Below are 16,297 nucleotides of genomic sequence, written 5' to 3'. Positions count from 1 at the left end.
GATAATTCTATGTAACTGTATTTGTGTATACCTGAATAAACTTACTTAATTATGTGTGTGTAGTTGCAGGGGTCGAGTCGCAGCTCCTAGCCCTGCCTCTTAACTGGTCACTACTAAGTCCACTCTCTCCCTGCTCCAAAAGCTTTGTCGTACTTCTTCCTTAAGCTATGTATGGATCCTGCCTCCATTGTATCACACTCCAGATTGTTCCACTTCCTGAAAATTCTAACGCTGAAGAAATACTTCCTAACATCCCTGTAACTCATCTGAATTTTCAACTTCCAGTTGTGGCACCTTGTGTGTGTGTGTGTGTGTACATGTGTGTTGTGAGTGTGTTTGTGTGTTGTGTAATAATAAGTGTAGAGTGAGTGAGAGAGTAAGGTTGGCAGACATGGGTGGGGAGGGAAGGTCAGTGGTAGAGAAAATGGCCGCAGCAGTCTGCCTCTGGTGGTTGTGGCGGCATGACGTCAACCAACACTACTCAACCTAACTTATCGATTCTACATGTATGACGCCCTTACCAGGTCGCCGTGTCTTGTGAGGTGCATGTGGAGTGTGAGGCGGGTGTAGCAGTTGTGCTGTGAGGCGGAGAAGAGCGAGAGATACTCAATTATGGAGTAACATGGAGGAGAGAAGGGTAAAAGTCAGGTGGTTTGTGTAGGTGGCGGAGTTTTGGGTTAATGTACCATGCTTTTCCTCTCCATAACCTACCCGCCCACTCCTGCGAAATTGTCGAAATAAAGTTACCGGGAGCCTGTGTGTGGAGGTGAGAAGATAATTTATGGTGGTAAATGAGTGAGAAGTGTTAGTGGTGCTGTTTAGGGCTGGTGTGGGGGCTAGGCTAGACGTGGACCTTCTCGCCCCATGCCATGCCGTGTATACCCCCAACTGTGTCTCCACACTCTCTACTTTAGCTCTGGGGTGTCTTCTGGTCCAGTGTGGAGGCTACGTACTCCGCTCTGGATTTTATGTGACCAGAGCCTTCTCCTATGGAAGCGGGTCGTGCCAGGCCCCTAATGGGAGGGAACTGCGGAATGCACGCGGGGGAGGCCGGGGGACCGCACAAGCTCGCAGCTCAACACCAATGTCTCCAGTAGAGCCGACGGGCCCCATGGAGACCAAGCGGAAGAAGGCAGCAGCTCTGGAGAATGGCGATGACTATAGCTGCCCGAAATCCTCAGGTGCCCCAGCCTCTCAGAACACTTCGTCGTCTTCGAGTACTCAGGTCGGTATACTCAATCTCTTCTCTGAATCTTCCCCCTTCAAGGGAGGTTCCTTGATGCTGGTGAAGGGCACTTGATCTAGGGAATTAGATCTGCTCCAGTTCCCTGAATTGAGCCTGAATACCTTCCACCTCCCCCCCCACATGTGCTGTATAATCCTATGGGTTTAGCACTCTTCCACGATTATCTTAATAATAATCTGAATCTGCTTCATAAATGTACGTACGTCTTTGTTTTTCTCCCGCACTGTTATTTCAGTACCAGGAAAAAGAAGGGACTGTTTGATTAATATTAAGTTTAGTGGTTTGGTTTTGAGCAGAGTAATAACCTCTTTATGTAAGTTCTTGAATATCATGTGATTGTGTAGTGGAGACTGGTATATCATGTGTATGGGCAAGACCCACTCACTGGCAGGCAAAAAAAAAAAATAGCTTATGTTGCTATAATTTTATTTTTTTATTAACACATCAGCAGTTTCCCACCAAGGCAGAGCAGCCCGAGAAAGAAAAACTTTCATTCACTCCATCAGTCTTGCCAGAGGCGTGCTTACACACAGTTATAAAACTGCAACATTAACACTCCTCCTTCAGAGTGCCGGCACTGTACGTCCCATCTCCGGGAATTGAGTCCGGCCTGCTGATTTCCCTGAATCCCTTCATAAACATTACCCTGCTTACATTCCAACTGCATGTCAGGTTCTAAAAATCATTTGTCTCCATTTGCTCCTATCTAACACACACACGCTTGCTGGAAGTCCAAGCCCTTCGCACACAAAACCTCCTTTAGCCCCTTCCTCCAACCTTTCCTAGGCTGACCCCTGCCCCGCCTTCCCTCCACTACAGATTATGTTGCTATAAATAGTGACATAATTAAGTTTGCCGATAAAAGTCGTTGGATTAATTTTGATGAGGACATAACACTGCCATAGTTAGATATGGATAAATTGATGTAGTGGTTGGAGTAGTGGCAAATGTTGACAAAAGTAGACAAGTGTAAAATTCTAAACCTGGGAAAAGAGAATATCCATGGCACTTACAAACTTAATAATATGGATCTGTCACTTTGAATGCAAAAAATGATTGAGAAGTTCTGGTTAGCAGTAATCTAAAGCCAGTCACAATAAAGCAAATTGAATTCTTGGCTTCATATTAAGAAGTATAATTAACATGTGTCCTTGGGGTTATAATTCAACTCTACATATTTTTGGTAAGACCTCGTTTATATTATGATGTGCAGTTATGGTCACCATATTACAGAATGTATATAAATGCTCTGGAAAACATGCATAAAAGGATGACAAAGTTGATCCCATGTATCAGAAATCTTTACTACAGGGATAAGTCGAGTACACTGAATCTGCACTCTCTAGAAAGGCATAGAATTAAGGATGATATGATTGACGTGTATAAATGGAAGACGAGTAAATAAAGGGGGTATAAATAACATACTAAAAATATCTAACAAAGACAGGACTTGCAGCAGTGAATTAAAATTGGAAAAAAATTAGATTTATAAAGGATATAGGAAAGCACTGGTTTGGTAATATGTAGAGTTGTGGATGAGTGGAACAAACTCCTTAGTGTCACTGAAGTGATAACCTTGGCAAGCTTTAAGATTGTTAGACAAGTACTACTTGAGTGAGTGTGACTTGAGCCTGCCTAGCAAAGTCCAGTAGGCCTGCTGCTGTCCTTCATTCTTAGGTTCTTATCGTAATCTTGTGGTAAATTCTAGGTTGTGTGTATGTGTGGGTTATCAAAAAAAAAAAAAAAATGAGCCCTCTTCCTACGACCCAAAGTATAACTGTCTCTATTTGCATAATAAAAAATTCAAGCCCAGAACTCAAAATTAAAGCTATTTTCTCACTGGTACAGACACTTGCAGAATGTCACTTGCCCTGTGTGTCCTTATTTAAGGAATTGTTGCTCATAAACTTTGTGATGCTCATATCCAGCTCGTTTAAAAATTTAAAAACTATTGGTATACCCTCCAGAGTCTGCTGTTGTGCCCCCCAGTCTATACTACTAACACTAATTTCATTTACCTAAGCTTCACTTATGGTATTATTGTTTGGGGTTATAATTCAGCTGTCCACCTCAAACCAGTTAACAAACAAAACAAATGGGATCTATCAGAAACATCACAAACTTAAATTTTAGCCAACAGACTATGCCCTTATTCAAATCTCTAAACCTACTACATGTATAGTCCATTCATATACACCATTGTTCATTCCACAATATTAAAACACCACATTGGTGCTGACCTAAGATACTTCCTGAAAAACTACAATAGAACATACGGGCATCACACCAAAAACAAAGTCATACAGGAGGGCCCCGCTTATACAGTAGGTAAGGTTTCAGGCTACTCCTGTAAAGTGAAGCATAGTCTTTTTCACTTTCAAATGCATATATAAGCTTGATAACATGTTTACTATATTATATATTAAGTGAGCAATAGAGCCAAGTCTAAAACATGCATATACAGTATGCACATTACTTGCCTTAAAATATTTTCATCTTTAACTTATAGTGAGTGGTGAATGTATTTATTGTAGGAAGTCTGAATGAATAAATGAAGAATGACTGTACTCAAAGACTGCTGCATTAGTGAAACACTGTAAAGTGAAGTGCTGTAAAACAGGGCCCTCCTGCATACTGTACTTCATACGTATAGCTAATGTACACATTATAATGAGGTAAAACCTCAAAAAATTAGGTATCTTATTACCACTAATAAAGCATTGGTCATAATTGGGTTGCACCTTTGTCAAAAATCATTTCACTCGTCTTGTTGATGCAGTATGTGGATATAATCTCAAGATTTTAGATATCTTATCAGTAGTAATGAGGTGATTTACCATATCCTGTGCGGTTTGTTTGGAAATGTCTAAATGGTTGGATGTTTGCACATTAAGATACTTTTCCAAGTGTATGGCCCCTGTCTATCCACACACTTTGCATTTTATCATTGTCATCTCGATACAAACTGTATTGCCAGAGATACGTATAGCCTAGCCTTTGTCTAGCAGTAACAATATCTTGCAATCTACTAATCTTTTTACTTTCTCCATAGATATGTTTAACTTGACACATTTCATTAAGATGGACAGTTGATCTGCTAGCTCCTTTCTGTACTGTTCTAGTCACTTCAAATATGTTTTCTGTTTTTTCCTGACACTGGGTCTCAAACTAATGTTCAGAAAATCAGTGTTACATTTGACATTCACTTTATTTAATGCTAGTTTAACCAGTTCATCAACTTTGTTTCGCTCCTGGAGTCAAAAGTTTATTTTTATACTGTTAATATTAGTCCTAGCTTAAAGCTGCCCAAAATGTTATGCATCACTTTCTCACCTAGCTGGTAGTAATAAGTTATCACAAGTTATATACACTGATGGATCTAAACAGGAGTCTTCTGGCAGGGCTGCATCTGCTCTTGTTGCCACCTCCCTTGTTAAAAACGATAATAAATTTGTTGAGTTAGGCATAAGAATTAACAACTGGGCGTCTACACTGCAAACTGAATTGGTTTGCAATCCTAATGGCGCTAAAGCTAACCTATGACACTGAGCTTGACTCTATCATCATTACTGATTCTATGTCATCATTGAAGGCTCTTGACTCATATAATGACTCCAACAACATGCTCATTGGAGAAGCCAGGTATAGATACTCAAAAATTAGGGACAAAGGAATTAATGTACAATTGCTATGGATCCCATCACACATTGGATTACTCCTTCATGATAAAGTTGATATGTTAGCCAAGAAGAGTACCCAGAAGGAGAATGTAGAATATAACTTTGGTATAACTGTGTCTAGCATTAGGAATAATATTAGGAGAGAAGTAAATAATGAAAATGATTGTTATAGGAATGCAGTAAGAAGCCTGAGTAGATCTATAACCCACTATGAAAACATGAACGTAGATAAGTATGTTTATGGAGCAACTTGCAATGTGAACAGACTGACTGATGTTGTAGTGGCCAGGCTTAGGCTTGGTTACGAGTACTTCTGGCAGTTTGGGAGACACACAGATGATGATCAAACTAAATGTAAATTATGTGATCAGGCATATGGTCACTGTCTTGAACACTATGTGCTTAATTGTCCACTTATTGAAGAATACAGAGACAGACAGTATAATAACCTATGTGACATGTCAAGATATCTTATTAATAAAAATAAGATACCAGATATACTAAGCAAATTTCCTAAATTTGCTTGTAGCAGATAAGTGAACTATAGATATGTAGATATAAATCCATATGTATTCCTGTTAACCCTTTGGGACCTAGTTCCTGGGCCTTTTGTGTATCCATATGCTCTTGCGCTACCATCCACAGGATGGATATGGGGTGCACAATAAACTAGCCACTTCGGTGGCAAAATCTAAAAATCTAATCTAAGTTATATACAATGCTGTACACTGTTAACTTAACAATATAACTAATGTATCTTCTTGGGCAATAAAGGTTAACTTACGTATATACTAAAAAGCGTATTCTTTAAAATGCTTTGATCTCACCAGTGTTATCGGGTCACCAACCAGACAGACATCTCCAACATTTTCCTAATGGCAAAGAGTTCTCCGTACATATTTAGTAAAATTCAGTACAGTTGACCACAACTTCCTGTACCTTAAACTAGACATTATGGGGCCAGAGGTCATACCCTTCCATACCTAAAGTCTTGTTTTAGCAGTAGATGCCAGTATGTCTCCACCAATGGCATAACCTCATCTGCTTGGCCTGTCCTTGTAGCAGTGCCTCAAGGCAGTGTTTTCGGCCTTTTGCTTTTCCTCCTCTCCTTGAATCTGGTCTGTTCACAGATGACACAACTTTTGTTATCTCCCTCTCAAATCCAACTACTCTGAGACTACTAATGATGAACTCCTAAAAATATATTCGTGGAGGACTATCAACAAACTCGCCCTTATTACACGATGTTTGGAAACAGCTTCAGATATCCAACAAAACTTAACATAACCCTCTATTATTCAAGAGTTTGAACTTGAATATTATTGTGCTTACTATACAGTGGACCCTCAGTACTGTAACAGCTCCCTACTCGATCAATTCAGTATTCGAATGCTTTGTTTGGTAAAAAAAAATTGCTGAGTAGTTGACAGTTTGCTTGGCACTCGACAAAATAAACACGATTGCCAGAACTTCGCTGTAAACTATTTTGGTTTCTTTGCATTTTTTTTTTATATTTGTATAAATAAGTCACCATGGGGCCCATGAAGATTAGTGATAACAACCAAACAAAAAGAAAATTGAATTGGAAAAAATTGTTCAGTACTCAAACAGATTGACACTCGAACAGCCTTCTGGAACGAATTAAGTTTGAGTACTGAAGTTCCACTGTATGTATAAAACATTAAAATCCATTATGAGCTCTCAAACTTAATAGCCACAACAGAACACACAGGTACAGCACAAAGCACAAAACTCTTTGACATCCCTCGTGTCTGCCTCACCCTATGCAAAACTGCAATGCATATAGAGGGCCCCAAGATCTGGAATTCATTGCCCAAACCAGCAAAAAGTGCTCCATTTACCAATGAATTTAGAGCTATAATTAAAAATCACATCATCTCCCAAATGTACGTAATTACAGCCTTCCTTGCTTATCTATGTACTACTCGTTTACCGACAACTCGGACTTAAAACGGCTCTCTGACTAGTATGCATACCTAAATAATGTATATTAGAGTTGATTTCCTCTATTCTGTTTATTACAGTATACAGTACACTACTGTATAAACATTTAAAAATATTCTAAAAATGTTATAAATGGTGCAAAGGTGGCATTAAAGCAATATCGAAGATACAGTAGTTGACACAAACCCACTGTCATTATAGTATGCTCCTTGCTTAGCGACAAACTCGTTTACCGACGTGGTCTTAGGAACGGATCCCCATCATTAAGCGAGGAGAGGCTGTATACCAAACAAAAGCAACTTATCCAATTACACTATGGTTTCTTCACCTTCTCTTACATAATCTTTCCTAGCCTGAAATCATAGAACCAGTTTACCTGGAGTTTACCTGGAGAGAGTTCCGGGGGTCAACGCCCCCGCGGCCCGGTCTGTGACCAGGCTGCCTTCTGGATCAGAGCCTGATCAACCAGGCTGTTGCTGCTGGCTGCACGCAAACCAACGTACGAGCCACAGCCCGGCTGTCAGGAACCGACTTTAGGTGCTTGTCCAGTGCCAGCTTGAAGACTGCCAGGGGTCTGTTGGTAATCCCCCTTATGTATGCTGGGAGGCAGTTGAACAGTCTCGGGCCCCTGACACTTATTGTATGGTCTCTTAACGTGCTAGTGACACCCCTGCTTTTCATTGGGGGGATGTTGCATCGTCTGCCAAGTCTTTTGCTTTCGTAGTGAGTGATTTTCGTGTGCAAGTTCGGTACTAGTCCCTCTAGGATTTTCCAGTTGAACTACTCGAGAAATCCCTAGATCACTAAATCAGTTTAAAGTATTAATACACGCCTAAAATTGTTCTACGTATTGTAAATTGTATTAATTGTAATAATATTTTTTTTTGCTACCTCTCTACTATAAATTTTTCAAATTATAATTTTTTACTAGCTCATTTTTGTAATAATGCACACTTAAACTTTACCACTCTATAACCTATTTCTACAAGTACAGTACATTTACAAGGTACAGTGGACCCCTGGTTAATGATATTTTTTCACTCCATAAGTATGTTCAGGTGCCAGTACTGACCTAATTTATTCCCATAAGGAATATTGTGAAGTAGATTAGTCCATTTCAGACCCCCAAACATACACGTACAAACGCACTTACATAAATACACTTACATAATTGGTCGCATTCGGAGGTAATCGTTATGCGGGGGTCCACTGTATACAGGCCTAGCTGACATCAATGACATACTACTATTTAGAAAGCCGCTACTATTTAGAAAGCCGCTTGTTATGCAGATCATTTTAGGTAAATTAGGCCAGTTTTGTTCCAGGATGCAACCCACACCAGTCGACTACCACACAGGCACCCATTTTATACCGATGGGTGAACATGGACAGCAGGTGTCTTATGGAAACACGTCCTAATGTTTTCCATCCATATCAGGGATTCAAACTCCGGACCTCAGTGTGTGAGCTGAGTGCGCTTGCGATCGAGCTACGGGGCACCTGTAAACTATAAGCATTAGGATTGGTCTGCCTGAAATGCTCATGTGTGATAGTGACTGTCCTTGTGCGAACAATACTTTATTACAGGTAAACTACAGTTTGTGTACTACACAAAGAAATAAAAATTTTGAATTTTGAATCATTGGCTCTCCCATTGCAAGACACACTGAGGGTAGATACTTAGGTCTAAACCATGACTACAACTAGAAATTTAACACCCACATCCAAAACAGTTGGAATCCTCTCCAAGATACATTTCTTTGTACTTCAAATAACTACATGTATTTACATTGTACCACTCTAATCTACCCTTACCTCACCTATGGTATTTGTGCCTGGGGATCTACTACACCAAATTGCCTAAAACTATTAATAACCCAACAAAAAAATACTGTGTAGACTATCATCCATTCCAATACCAGGCAACATACTCCCTCACTCTTCTAAAGCTTGAACTTTCTTAATATACTGATGCTGATGACACGACTTATGTCATCTCTCACCCTAATCTTGCCACCCTCAACACCATTGTGAATGAGGAGCTGATTAAAATATCGACTTGGATGACAGCCAATAAACTTACGCTTAACACTGACAAAACTTACTATATTATGTTTGGTAGCAGAGCAGGAGATGCACAAATTAACATTAAGATTGACAACACTCTAATTACCAGAAATAATGGGGGAAAATTCCTAGGCTTATACCTTGACAACAACCTGAATTTCAGCACCCATATCCAGCATATAGCCAAAAAAGTATCCAAAACGGTTGGGATCCTCTCCAAGATACGATACTACGTGCCGCAAAATGCCCTTCTCACACTATACCACTCGCTTATTTATCCATACCTCACCTATGCTATTTGTGCTTGGGGATCAACTGCAGCAACACACCTAAAGCCAATAATAACCCAACAAAAAGCTGCAGTAAGAATAATCACTAAATCCCATCCCTGGCAGCACACCCCCCCCACTCTTCAAAGATCTAAACTTACTCCCAGTTCAGTACATCCACACTTACTACTGTGCAATCTATATCTACAGGGCCTTAAACTCTAATATCAACCTTGACCTAAAACGCTTTCTTGATAGTTGTGACAGAACCCACAGGCATAACACCAGAAACAAACATCTCTACGACATTCCCCGTGTCCGACTAAACCTTTACAAAAATTCAATGTATGTCAAAGGCCCTAAAATCTGGAATACCCTACCTGAGAACTCTAGAACTGCAGACACATTCATCACCTTCAAAACTACCATTAGAAAACATCTTATCTCCCTGATACACCCCGTCAACTAACTACACGAATACCACCTGGTGGTTCACACTTACACTCGCTCACTCATTTGACCATAAACAGAAATATTAATCTCAGTCTTAAAATAATGAATCCTGTGATACTCCAATACTGAAACTATATACTGTGCCAAAACAAAAGCATTCACATTGCTAAACTCACAAACTAGTATTTAGTCACTTAGCCATAATACCAACTTACCTCATAATTTGTAATATTTTACAATTAAGAATAAAACTAAGTATGCCCGAAATGCCTAGCCATGCTAAGAGTTCTAGTGGTACACTCTGTAATCACAATTTTACTACATGTAAACCAAACAATAACCAAATTTCTGTAAACTCAGCATTGTAATCCTTATAGAGAATAAACTTTGAATTTGAATATTACTGTGCCTACTATACATGCAGAACATTCAACTCCAGCATAACCCTTCTCTGAAACAGAACACAGCTTGCGCAATGTTTGAGTCACAGGTGAAGCAGCAAATAGTGACGAAGTCACTACCAAAAAATTTGTCAAAAGTTTGGTTGAATTACTCCTTGAAGAAGGATATCTACCAGAGCAAATTTTCAACGTTGACGAAACAAGACTTTATTTTGGGAGAGGATGCCTGAATGAGCATACATTCATAAAGAAGCTAAAAACATGCTGGGATTTAAGACCTTGAGGATTGAGTAACTTTGTTACTACTAGGAAATATAAAAGGGTTGGCAAAAGTGTTTTCTCTAATGAATTAAGCCCTTGCCAATTTAGAAAGTATGGACCAGAATGTCAAAACATTCGATAAGGTTGATTGACAAATTCAGGATGCCTTAAAAATGCTATCATCAAATCTACGAGGATAAAAAGCAGCAGACAGTCCAGACAGAGTTAAACGTGGTCTTCAACCGTGTAATTCCATCCACAACCCCCTGGCCCCACATCCCCTGGCCCGTCAACCCACTGAGATGATGGCTGTGATGATCCACCCACACCAACATGTGCAAGTGCACTGAAGGGATTGAGTTTAAATTATGAAAATTTTGATTAACTATCATAATTTTCTGTTCTTGTACTATTTCACTTATTTTTGTATTGTACAGTATAAGATTTAATTTTTCATTGCATTTTATTTTTCTGTGAATTGTATGCTGTACCACAAACCAAATACAATGTGACCTTTGTTTTATGTTACCAAAAAATACTTTAAAATGAAAGAATACATAAAAACTAAAGAATGGTAAAAATAGAAAATAAGGAATGATAAATCTACTTCTTATGATTTTAACAAACAGTATAATAAGACTGAAAAGGTACGAGTCAATGTTGAAATAATGAGTAACAAGAAAATTTTTTATTTCCAAAGCCTATGAATGATACCTTTAAGTAAGGAACATCAGTTTGTGAACAATAAAACTTAAGTTAATAAAGCAGGTTGAAAAAAAAAAAAATGAAATAATCACAACAGAAATTCATCAGGTTAAAAGAAATGCTGTACAGGTACTGTATACAACTTCTACATGCCATGCCCACATACGTAATTCTCACATCATCCATTTTGAGATCTGACCGGTCAGTTCGAGCGGAACTTGGACGCAAGTCGGGGATGCTCTGTACTTTACAGTACCAATGCAGAAACTACAAATTCAAAGCTAAGAGTACTAACAAAATATGAGCCATCAGCTATAAATTCCAATTATGAATACATGTATATGATGTAAATAAAATTTTAAGATATTTTTCAAAATTCAAATTCAGATTCAGAATTTTATTTCTTGGTGTAATATACAATTCAATTCAATTCAATTCAAAGTTCATTCTCTATAAGGATTACATTGCTGAGTTTACAGAATTTGGTTATTGTGTGGTTTACATATAGTAAAATAATGATTACAGAGTGTACCACTAGAACACCTAGCATGGCTAGGCATTTCGGGCAGACTTAGTTTAATTCTTAATTTTAAAATATTACAAATTATGAGGTAAGTTGGTATTATGGCTAAGTGACTAAATACTAGTTTGTGAGTTTAGCAATGTGAATGCTTTTGTTTTGGCACAGTACATAGTTTCAGTATTGGAGTATCACAGGATTCATTATTTTAAGATTGAGATTAATATTTCTGTTTATGGTCAAATGGGTGAGTGAGTGTAAGTATGAACCACCAGGTGGTATTCGTGTAGTTAGTTGACGGGGTGTATCAGGGAGATAAGATGTTTTCTAATGGTAGTTTTGAAGGTGATGAATGTGTGTGCATGTGTAGTTTATTTGTAGTAAAATATTGTTAAGCACAAAGAAAGCCACTAACATGCATGATCATTACAGGCAGTCTAATACTAATGCTTACACGCTACTTAAAACTAGACACAGGTTATGGGCTGGTGAATTCTAATTAGGATGTAAAGAAACAAACTGATTATAAAGTGTACTTACATATTTACCTTAGAGAAGAGATGCTGGCAGAGCGACATATGCTGTCAGTGGCCTTATAAACCCCAACAACAACATTGGAGGAGTTCATTTCGTTTTGTCCTTTTTCTATTGCTTAATCGCTTGACTTATTTGCTACACTTTATTGCTGAACTTAACTGCTACAATTTGTTTATTTTCTTTTCACTTCGCTTTTTACTGACTTACTTGCTACACTCTTAATGCTACAACCTACACCTCGCTTGTGTTTATCTATGATTTCATGCTTTAATTCCATGGACATCATCCTCTTTTTCTTCTCAGCACTGTCCTTTGCACTTACTTTCTTAGGACCCATGGTTAGAAAAAAGAAATTTGGCAAAATGGCTGCACAAAATGCAAGCAGTGCTTTCACGGCAATGTAACACCTGCACTGCTCAGCAGATGTTGTGGTGTTCGCTGTGCCAACTAGTGGTGGCATTCTGAAACTCGCTCGTTATTATAATGTGGAAGCGCTAAGCCCGTAGGATTATACAGTGCCTGTGGAGGGGTATGGAAGGTATTCAGACTTAATTTAGGGAACTGGAGCACAGATCCAATTCCTTAGATCAAGAGCCCCTCATCAGTGTCAAGGAACCTCCCTTGAGGGGGAAGCTCGCTCGTAACTCAGATTTTGGCTCTTAAGTCAGAGCGAAAAAATCGACTGAGTGACGGCTTGTATCTCGAAAAACTGATATGTTGGGGCACTCGTAAGTCAAGGTTCCACTGTACAGTGCAATAAGAAAAGTAAGGTAGTTTATTATAAGAAATCTCTAAATGCTTCTAACACTTGCTACAGAGCTTTGTTAGTAAGTTTATTTAGGTACAGATACATGCAAGGACAATTAACATACACAGGTTAATGTGCGTAAATTATCTAGGATAACCCCAGAAAAGTCATCGATTTATTTCCATTGGGGTCCTTGTAATATCTTATTATTTAAAGCCTAGCAGTAAGTTACCCTAGGAATCAATCATGTTTATAACCTTAAAAATTACAGCAGCTAAATGCTATCTCAGTTGCATAGAAATCAGTTAAAATATTATTTATATACAAGAAATCACTCTCCTCCCATTCTGTAGCTTCATTCATTGGGCTTTGACATGTGCAGGCAATCCGTTCCACTCATTTATTGCAGTACAATAAAAGGTGTTGGAGGCCTAACCAAAATTGCATTCACTTCCCTTAGTACTATACTGGTTTTGGTTCACAAACTTGGCAGCAAGAAATTCTGGACACTGCTTGTGAGCTATTTTATAAACATGATATAACTTGAGTTGCTTTACTCTGTCTTCAACATTCACCATATCCAGTTGTAATTCATCCTGGTCAGCATGTTCCCTTGGACCCAGGCCCAGGGTGACTCACCATTTTGTTCTGGGTGATTTGTAGTCTTCTGTTTTTTTTTTTTTGTTGTTGTATTAAAGCAGAATACCATGATAAACGAGAATAATCTATGACATTTTATAAGAGCTAGATGTAGGGTCCTGCGGGCCTCATAGGTAGACACTGCCTGTCTATAGAGGAGCTTTAGCCTGGCATTAATTTTTTTTTTTTTTTTTTTTTTTTTTTACTATAGTAGAATACCTGTATCTGTGGATTCCGTTATCCACAGTTTACCATGGCCTAAAAACAACCCTTAATTTTGCTTAATAATAGCCACAAAGCACAAAAGTAGTGATGGTGGCTTTTTTTCAAAGCCTAAGAGAAGCCATGAAATGCTTCTCATAAGTGAAAAGTGCTAATGCTCCACTTACTGTGCATAATTTAACAATTGAACTTTATCATAGGTTGTATGTAAAGGAAAAATGACTCGTATATAGAGTTTGCTACTATCCAGTTGCTGGTATCCATGGTTAGTCTTGGAACATATCCCCATTGGGTACAGGGGGACTACTGTACTTTGTTCCATATCATTTCTCCTGACATGCTTGGGTCACAAGGAATTCCTAGATATTTCACTGAAAATACTGAAATGATGGGTTCCCCATTACACTGGACTTCAAAATATTTACCCTTTTCAGTTTACCTTTCCTGCCAGAGAATATGGCTTCTGTTTTCCCAAGGTGTAGTGACTGTTATCTACTAACCATTTGCTGCACGACTCTAGCTCTAGTGATAGTACATTAGCTATATCTTGTGGGTCTTTACCTGAGACTAACAGAACACTGTCATCTGTATACAACAGAAGCCTACACTTGACACTGATGGATGTCGTTCACATAACTTAATATTAAGGGCCTAGAATACTACCTTGGGAACCTCCACATGCTATTGCTAGGGGTTTGATTCTGTATTGTTGATTCTGACAATTTGTTTTCTGTTGCTCAGGGAGGGCTTAAACCAGGCTACAGGGCCTATGCCAATAGCTTGTAGTTTCTTGCACAATATGGTTAACTGCATCTAATTCCTTTCGCAAGTCAAAGGTCACCCTACCTGTGAGACTAAAGAAATTTGAGTTCTTAGGTAGTCCATCAGATTAATTAGGGAGGTGTTGGTCAAGTAAGATCTGAAACTTGATTGGTAACTATGGAGAATGTATTTGTCATCAAGATACTTTATACTTGATAATACAGTGGACCCCCGCCTTACGATATTAATCCGTTCATGAGAGCTCATTGTAAGTTGAAATTATCGTATGACGAATTAATTTTCCCCATAAGAAGTAATGGAAATCAAATTAATCCGTGCAAGACACCACAAAGTATGAAAAAAAAAATTTTTTTTACCACATGAAATATTAATTTTAATACACACAAACTTAAGAAGACATGCACAATTAATACTTTACTAAGAATACAATACACATACATGACACTTACATTATTGAAGATCTGGTGATGATTGATGGGATGGGAGGAGGGGAGAGTGTGGAAGTTGTTATTGTTTAGAAGGGGAATCCCCTTCCATTAGGACTTGAGGTATCAAGTCCTTTTCCAGGGTTACTTCCCTTCTTCTTTTAATGCCACTAGGACCAGCTTGAGTCACTGGACTTCTGTTGCACAACAAATCTGTCCATAGAGCTCTGTACCTCCCGTTCCTTTAAGATTTGCCTAAAATGGGCCACAACATTGTCATTGTAATAGTCACCAGTATGGCTTGCAGTAGCTGTGTTAGGGTGCTTTTCATCCATAAAGGTTTGCAGTTCAACCCACTTTGCACACATTTCCTTAATCTTTGAAGTAGGAACAATGGATTCCACAACTGGCATAGGCTTCTCAGGGTTAGCCCCAAACCCTTCAAAATCTTTCTTAATTTCCATACTAATTCTCACCCTTTTTACCACAGGGTTGGCACTAGAAGCTTTCTTGGGGCCCATGGCAACTTATTTTGCAGTTACAAGTACAAAAAACACTGGGATAAGGTGAAATGTACCGAATGTATGCGTGGATGTGACTGCACTGGCTGGCTTGTAAACACTGGCGCTGAGGCCACACGTAGGACATGTTCTGGATGAATCGCGTGAAGAGAGTTTTTTAGCGTGAGGCGAGGCAAAATTTTTGCGTTCAAATGTATCGTATGGCGGATTTAACGTAACGCAATGCCATCGCAAGGCGGGGGTCCACTGTACACTGCTTTCTCTAGAATTTTAGATATCAGACTGAGTACGTATATGTAATAAGAAGTCTGTAGTTGCCGACATCAGACATACTGTTTTTCTTGAAGACAGGAATAACTCTGATCTCCTTGAACCCCACTGAGACAGTATTAGTGGCAATGAATAAATGGGGAATTGGCAATTCAGAGGCACCATCTTTTAGGAATTTGGCTAGGATGTTATCTGGCTGGTGCTTTAGTCGAGTTTAACTTCTTTTTGCATGAAGTCATAAAATACACTTAATTGGAAACAGTTTGGGGGTGACACCTTATTACTGTAGTGAGTTTTAAACTTACTGGAGTCTGTGTTAACCCTTTGTTTCGGTCGTATATATATGTCTTACGAGCCACCGTATTTGATGTATATATACTCATAAATTCTAGTGGCTTCAAATCAAGCAGGAGAAAGCTGGTAGGCCCACATGTGAGAGAATGGGTCTGTGTGGTCAGTATGCACCATATAAAAAAAAATCCTGGAGCACGCAGTGCATAATGAGGGAAAAAAAAAGCTCCGACTTTTTTTTTATTTTTTTAATTAAAGTACCGACTTCGTAATCTATTTTTGTATAGTATTTAT

General features: G+C 38.7%; 1 protein-coding gene across 6 annotated transcripts in view; it reads left to right on the top strand.

Moving 5' to 3' along the window:
• The first annotated feature begins 374 nt into the window (after positions 1-374).
• LOC128701424 (mitogen-activated protein kinase kinase kinase 10-like) overlaps positions 375-16,297 on the top strand; it is a 306,174-nt gene continuing 290,251 nt past the window's right edge. For 3 of the 6 annotated variants that reach the window (XM_070100389.1, XM_070100387.1, XM_070100384.1), the window contains exon 1: positions 375-1,225. In XM_070100389.1, coding sequence (XP_069956490.1) covers positions 1,085-1,225 — 141 coding nt within the window. In that variant the 5' untranslated portion in view covers positions 375-1,084. The remainder of the gene's footprint in view (positions 1,226-16,297) is intronic. The other 3 variants (XM_070100388.1, XM_070100386.1, XM_070100385.1) reach the window with 1 other exon arrangement.

Source organism: Cherax quadricarinatus, chromosome 72 (assembly GCF_038502225.1).
Source record: "Cherax quadricarinatus isolate ZL_2023a chromosome 72, ASM3850222v1, whole genome shotgun sequence".
Lineage (NCBI taxonomy): Eukaryota > Metazoa > Arthropoda > Malacostraca > Decapoda > Parastacidae > Cherax > Cherax quadricarinatus.
This window is presented reverse-complemented; position numbering and strand designations above follow the sequence as displayed.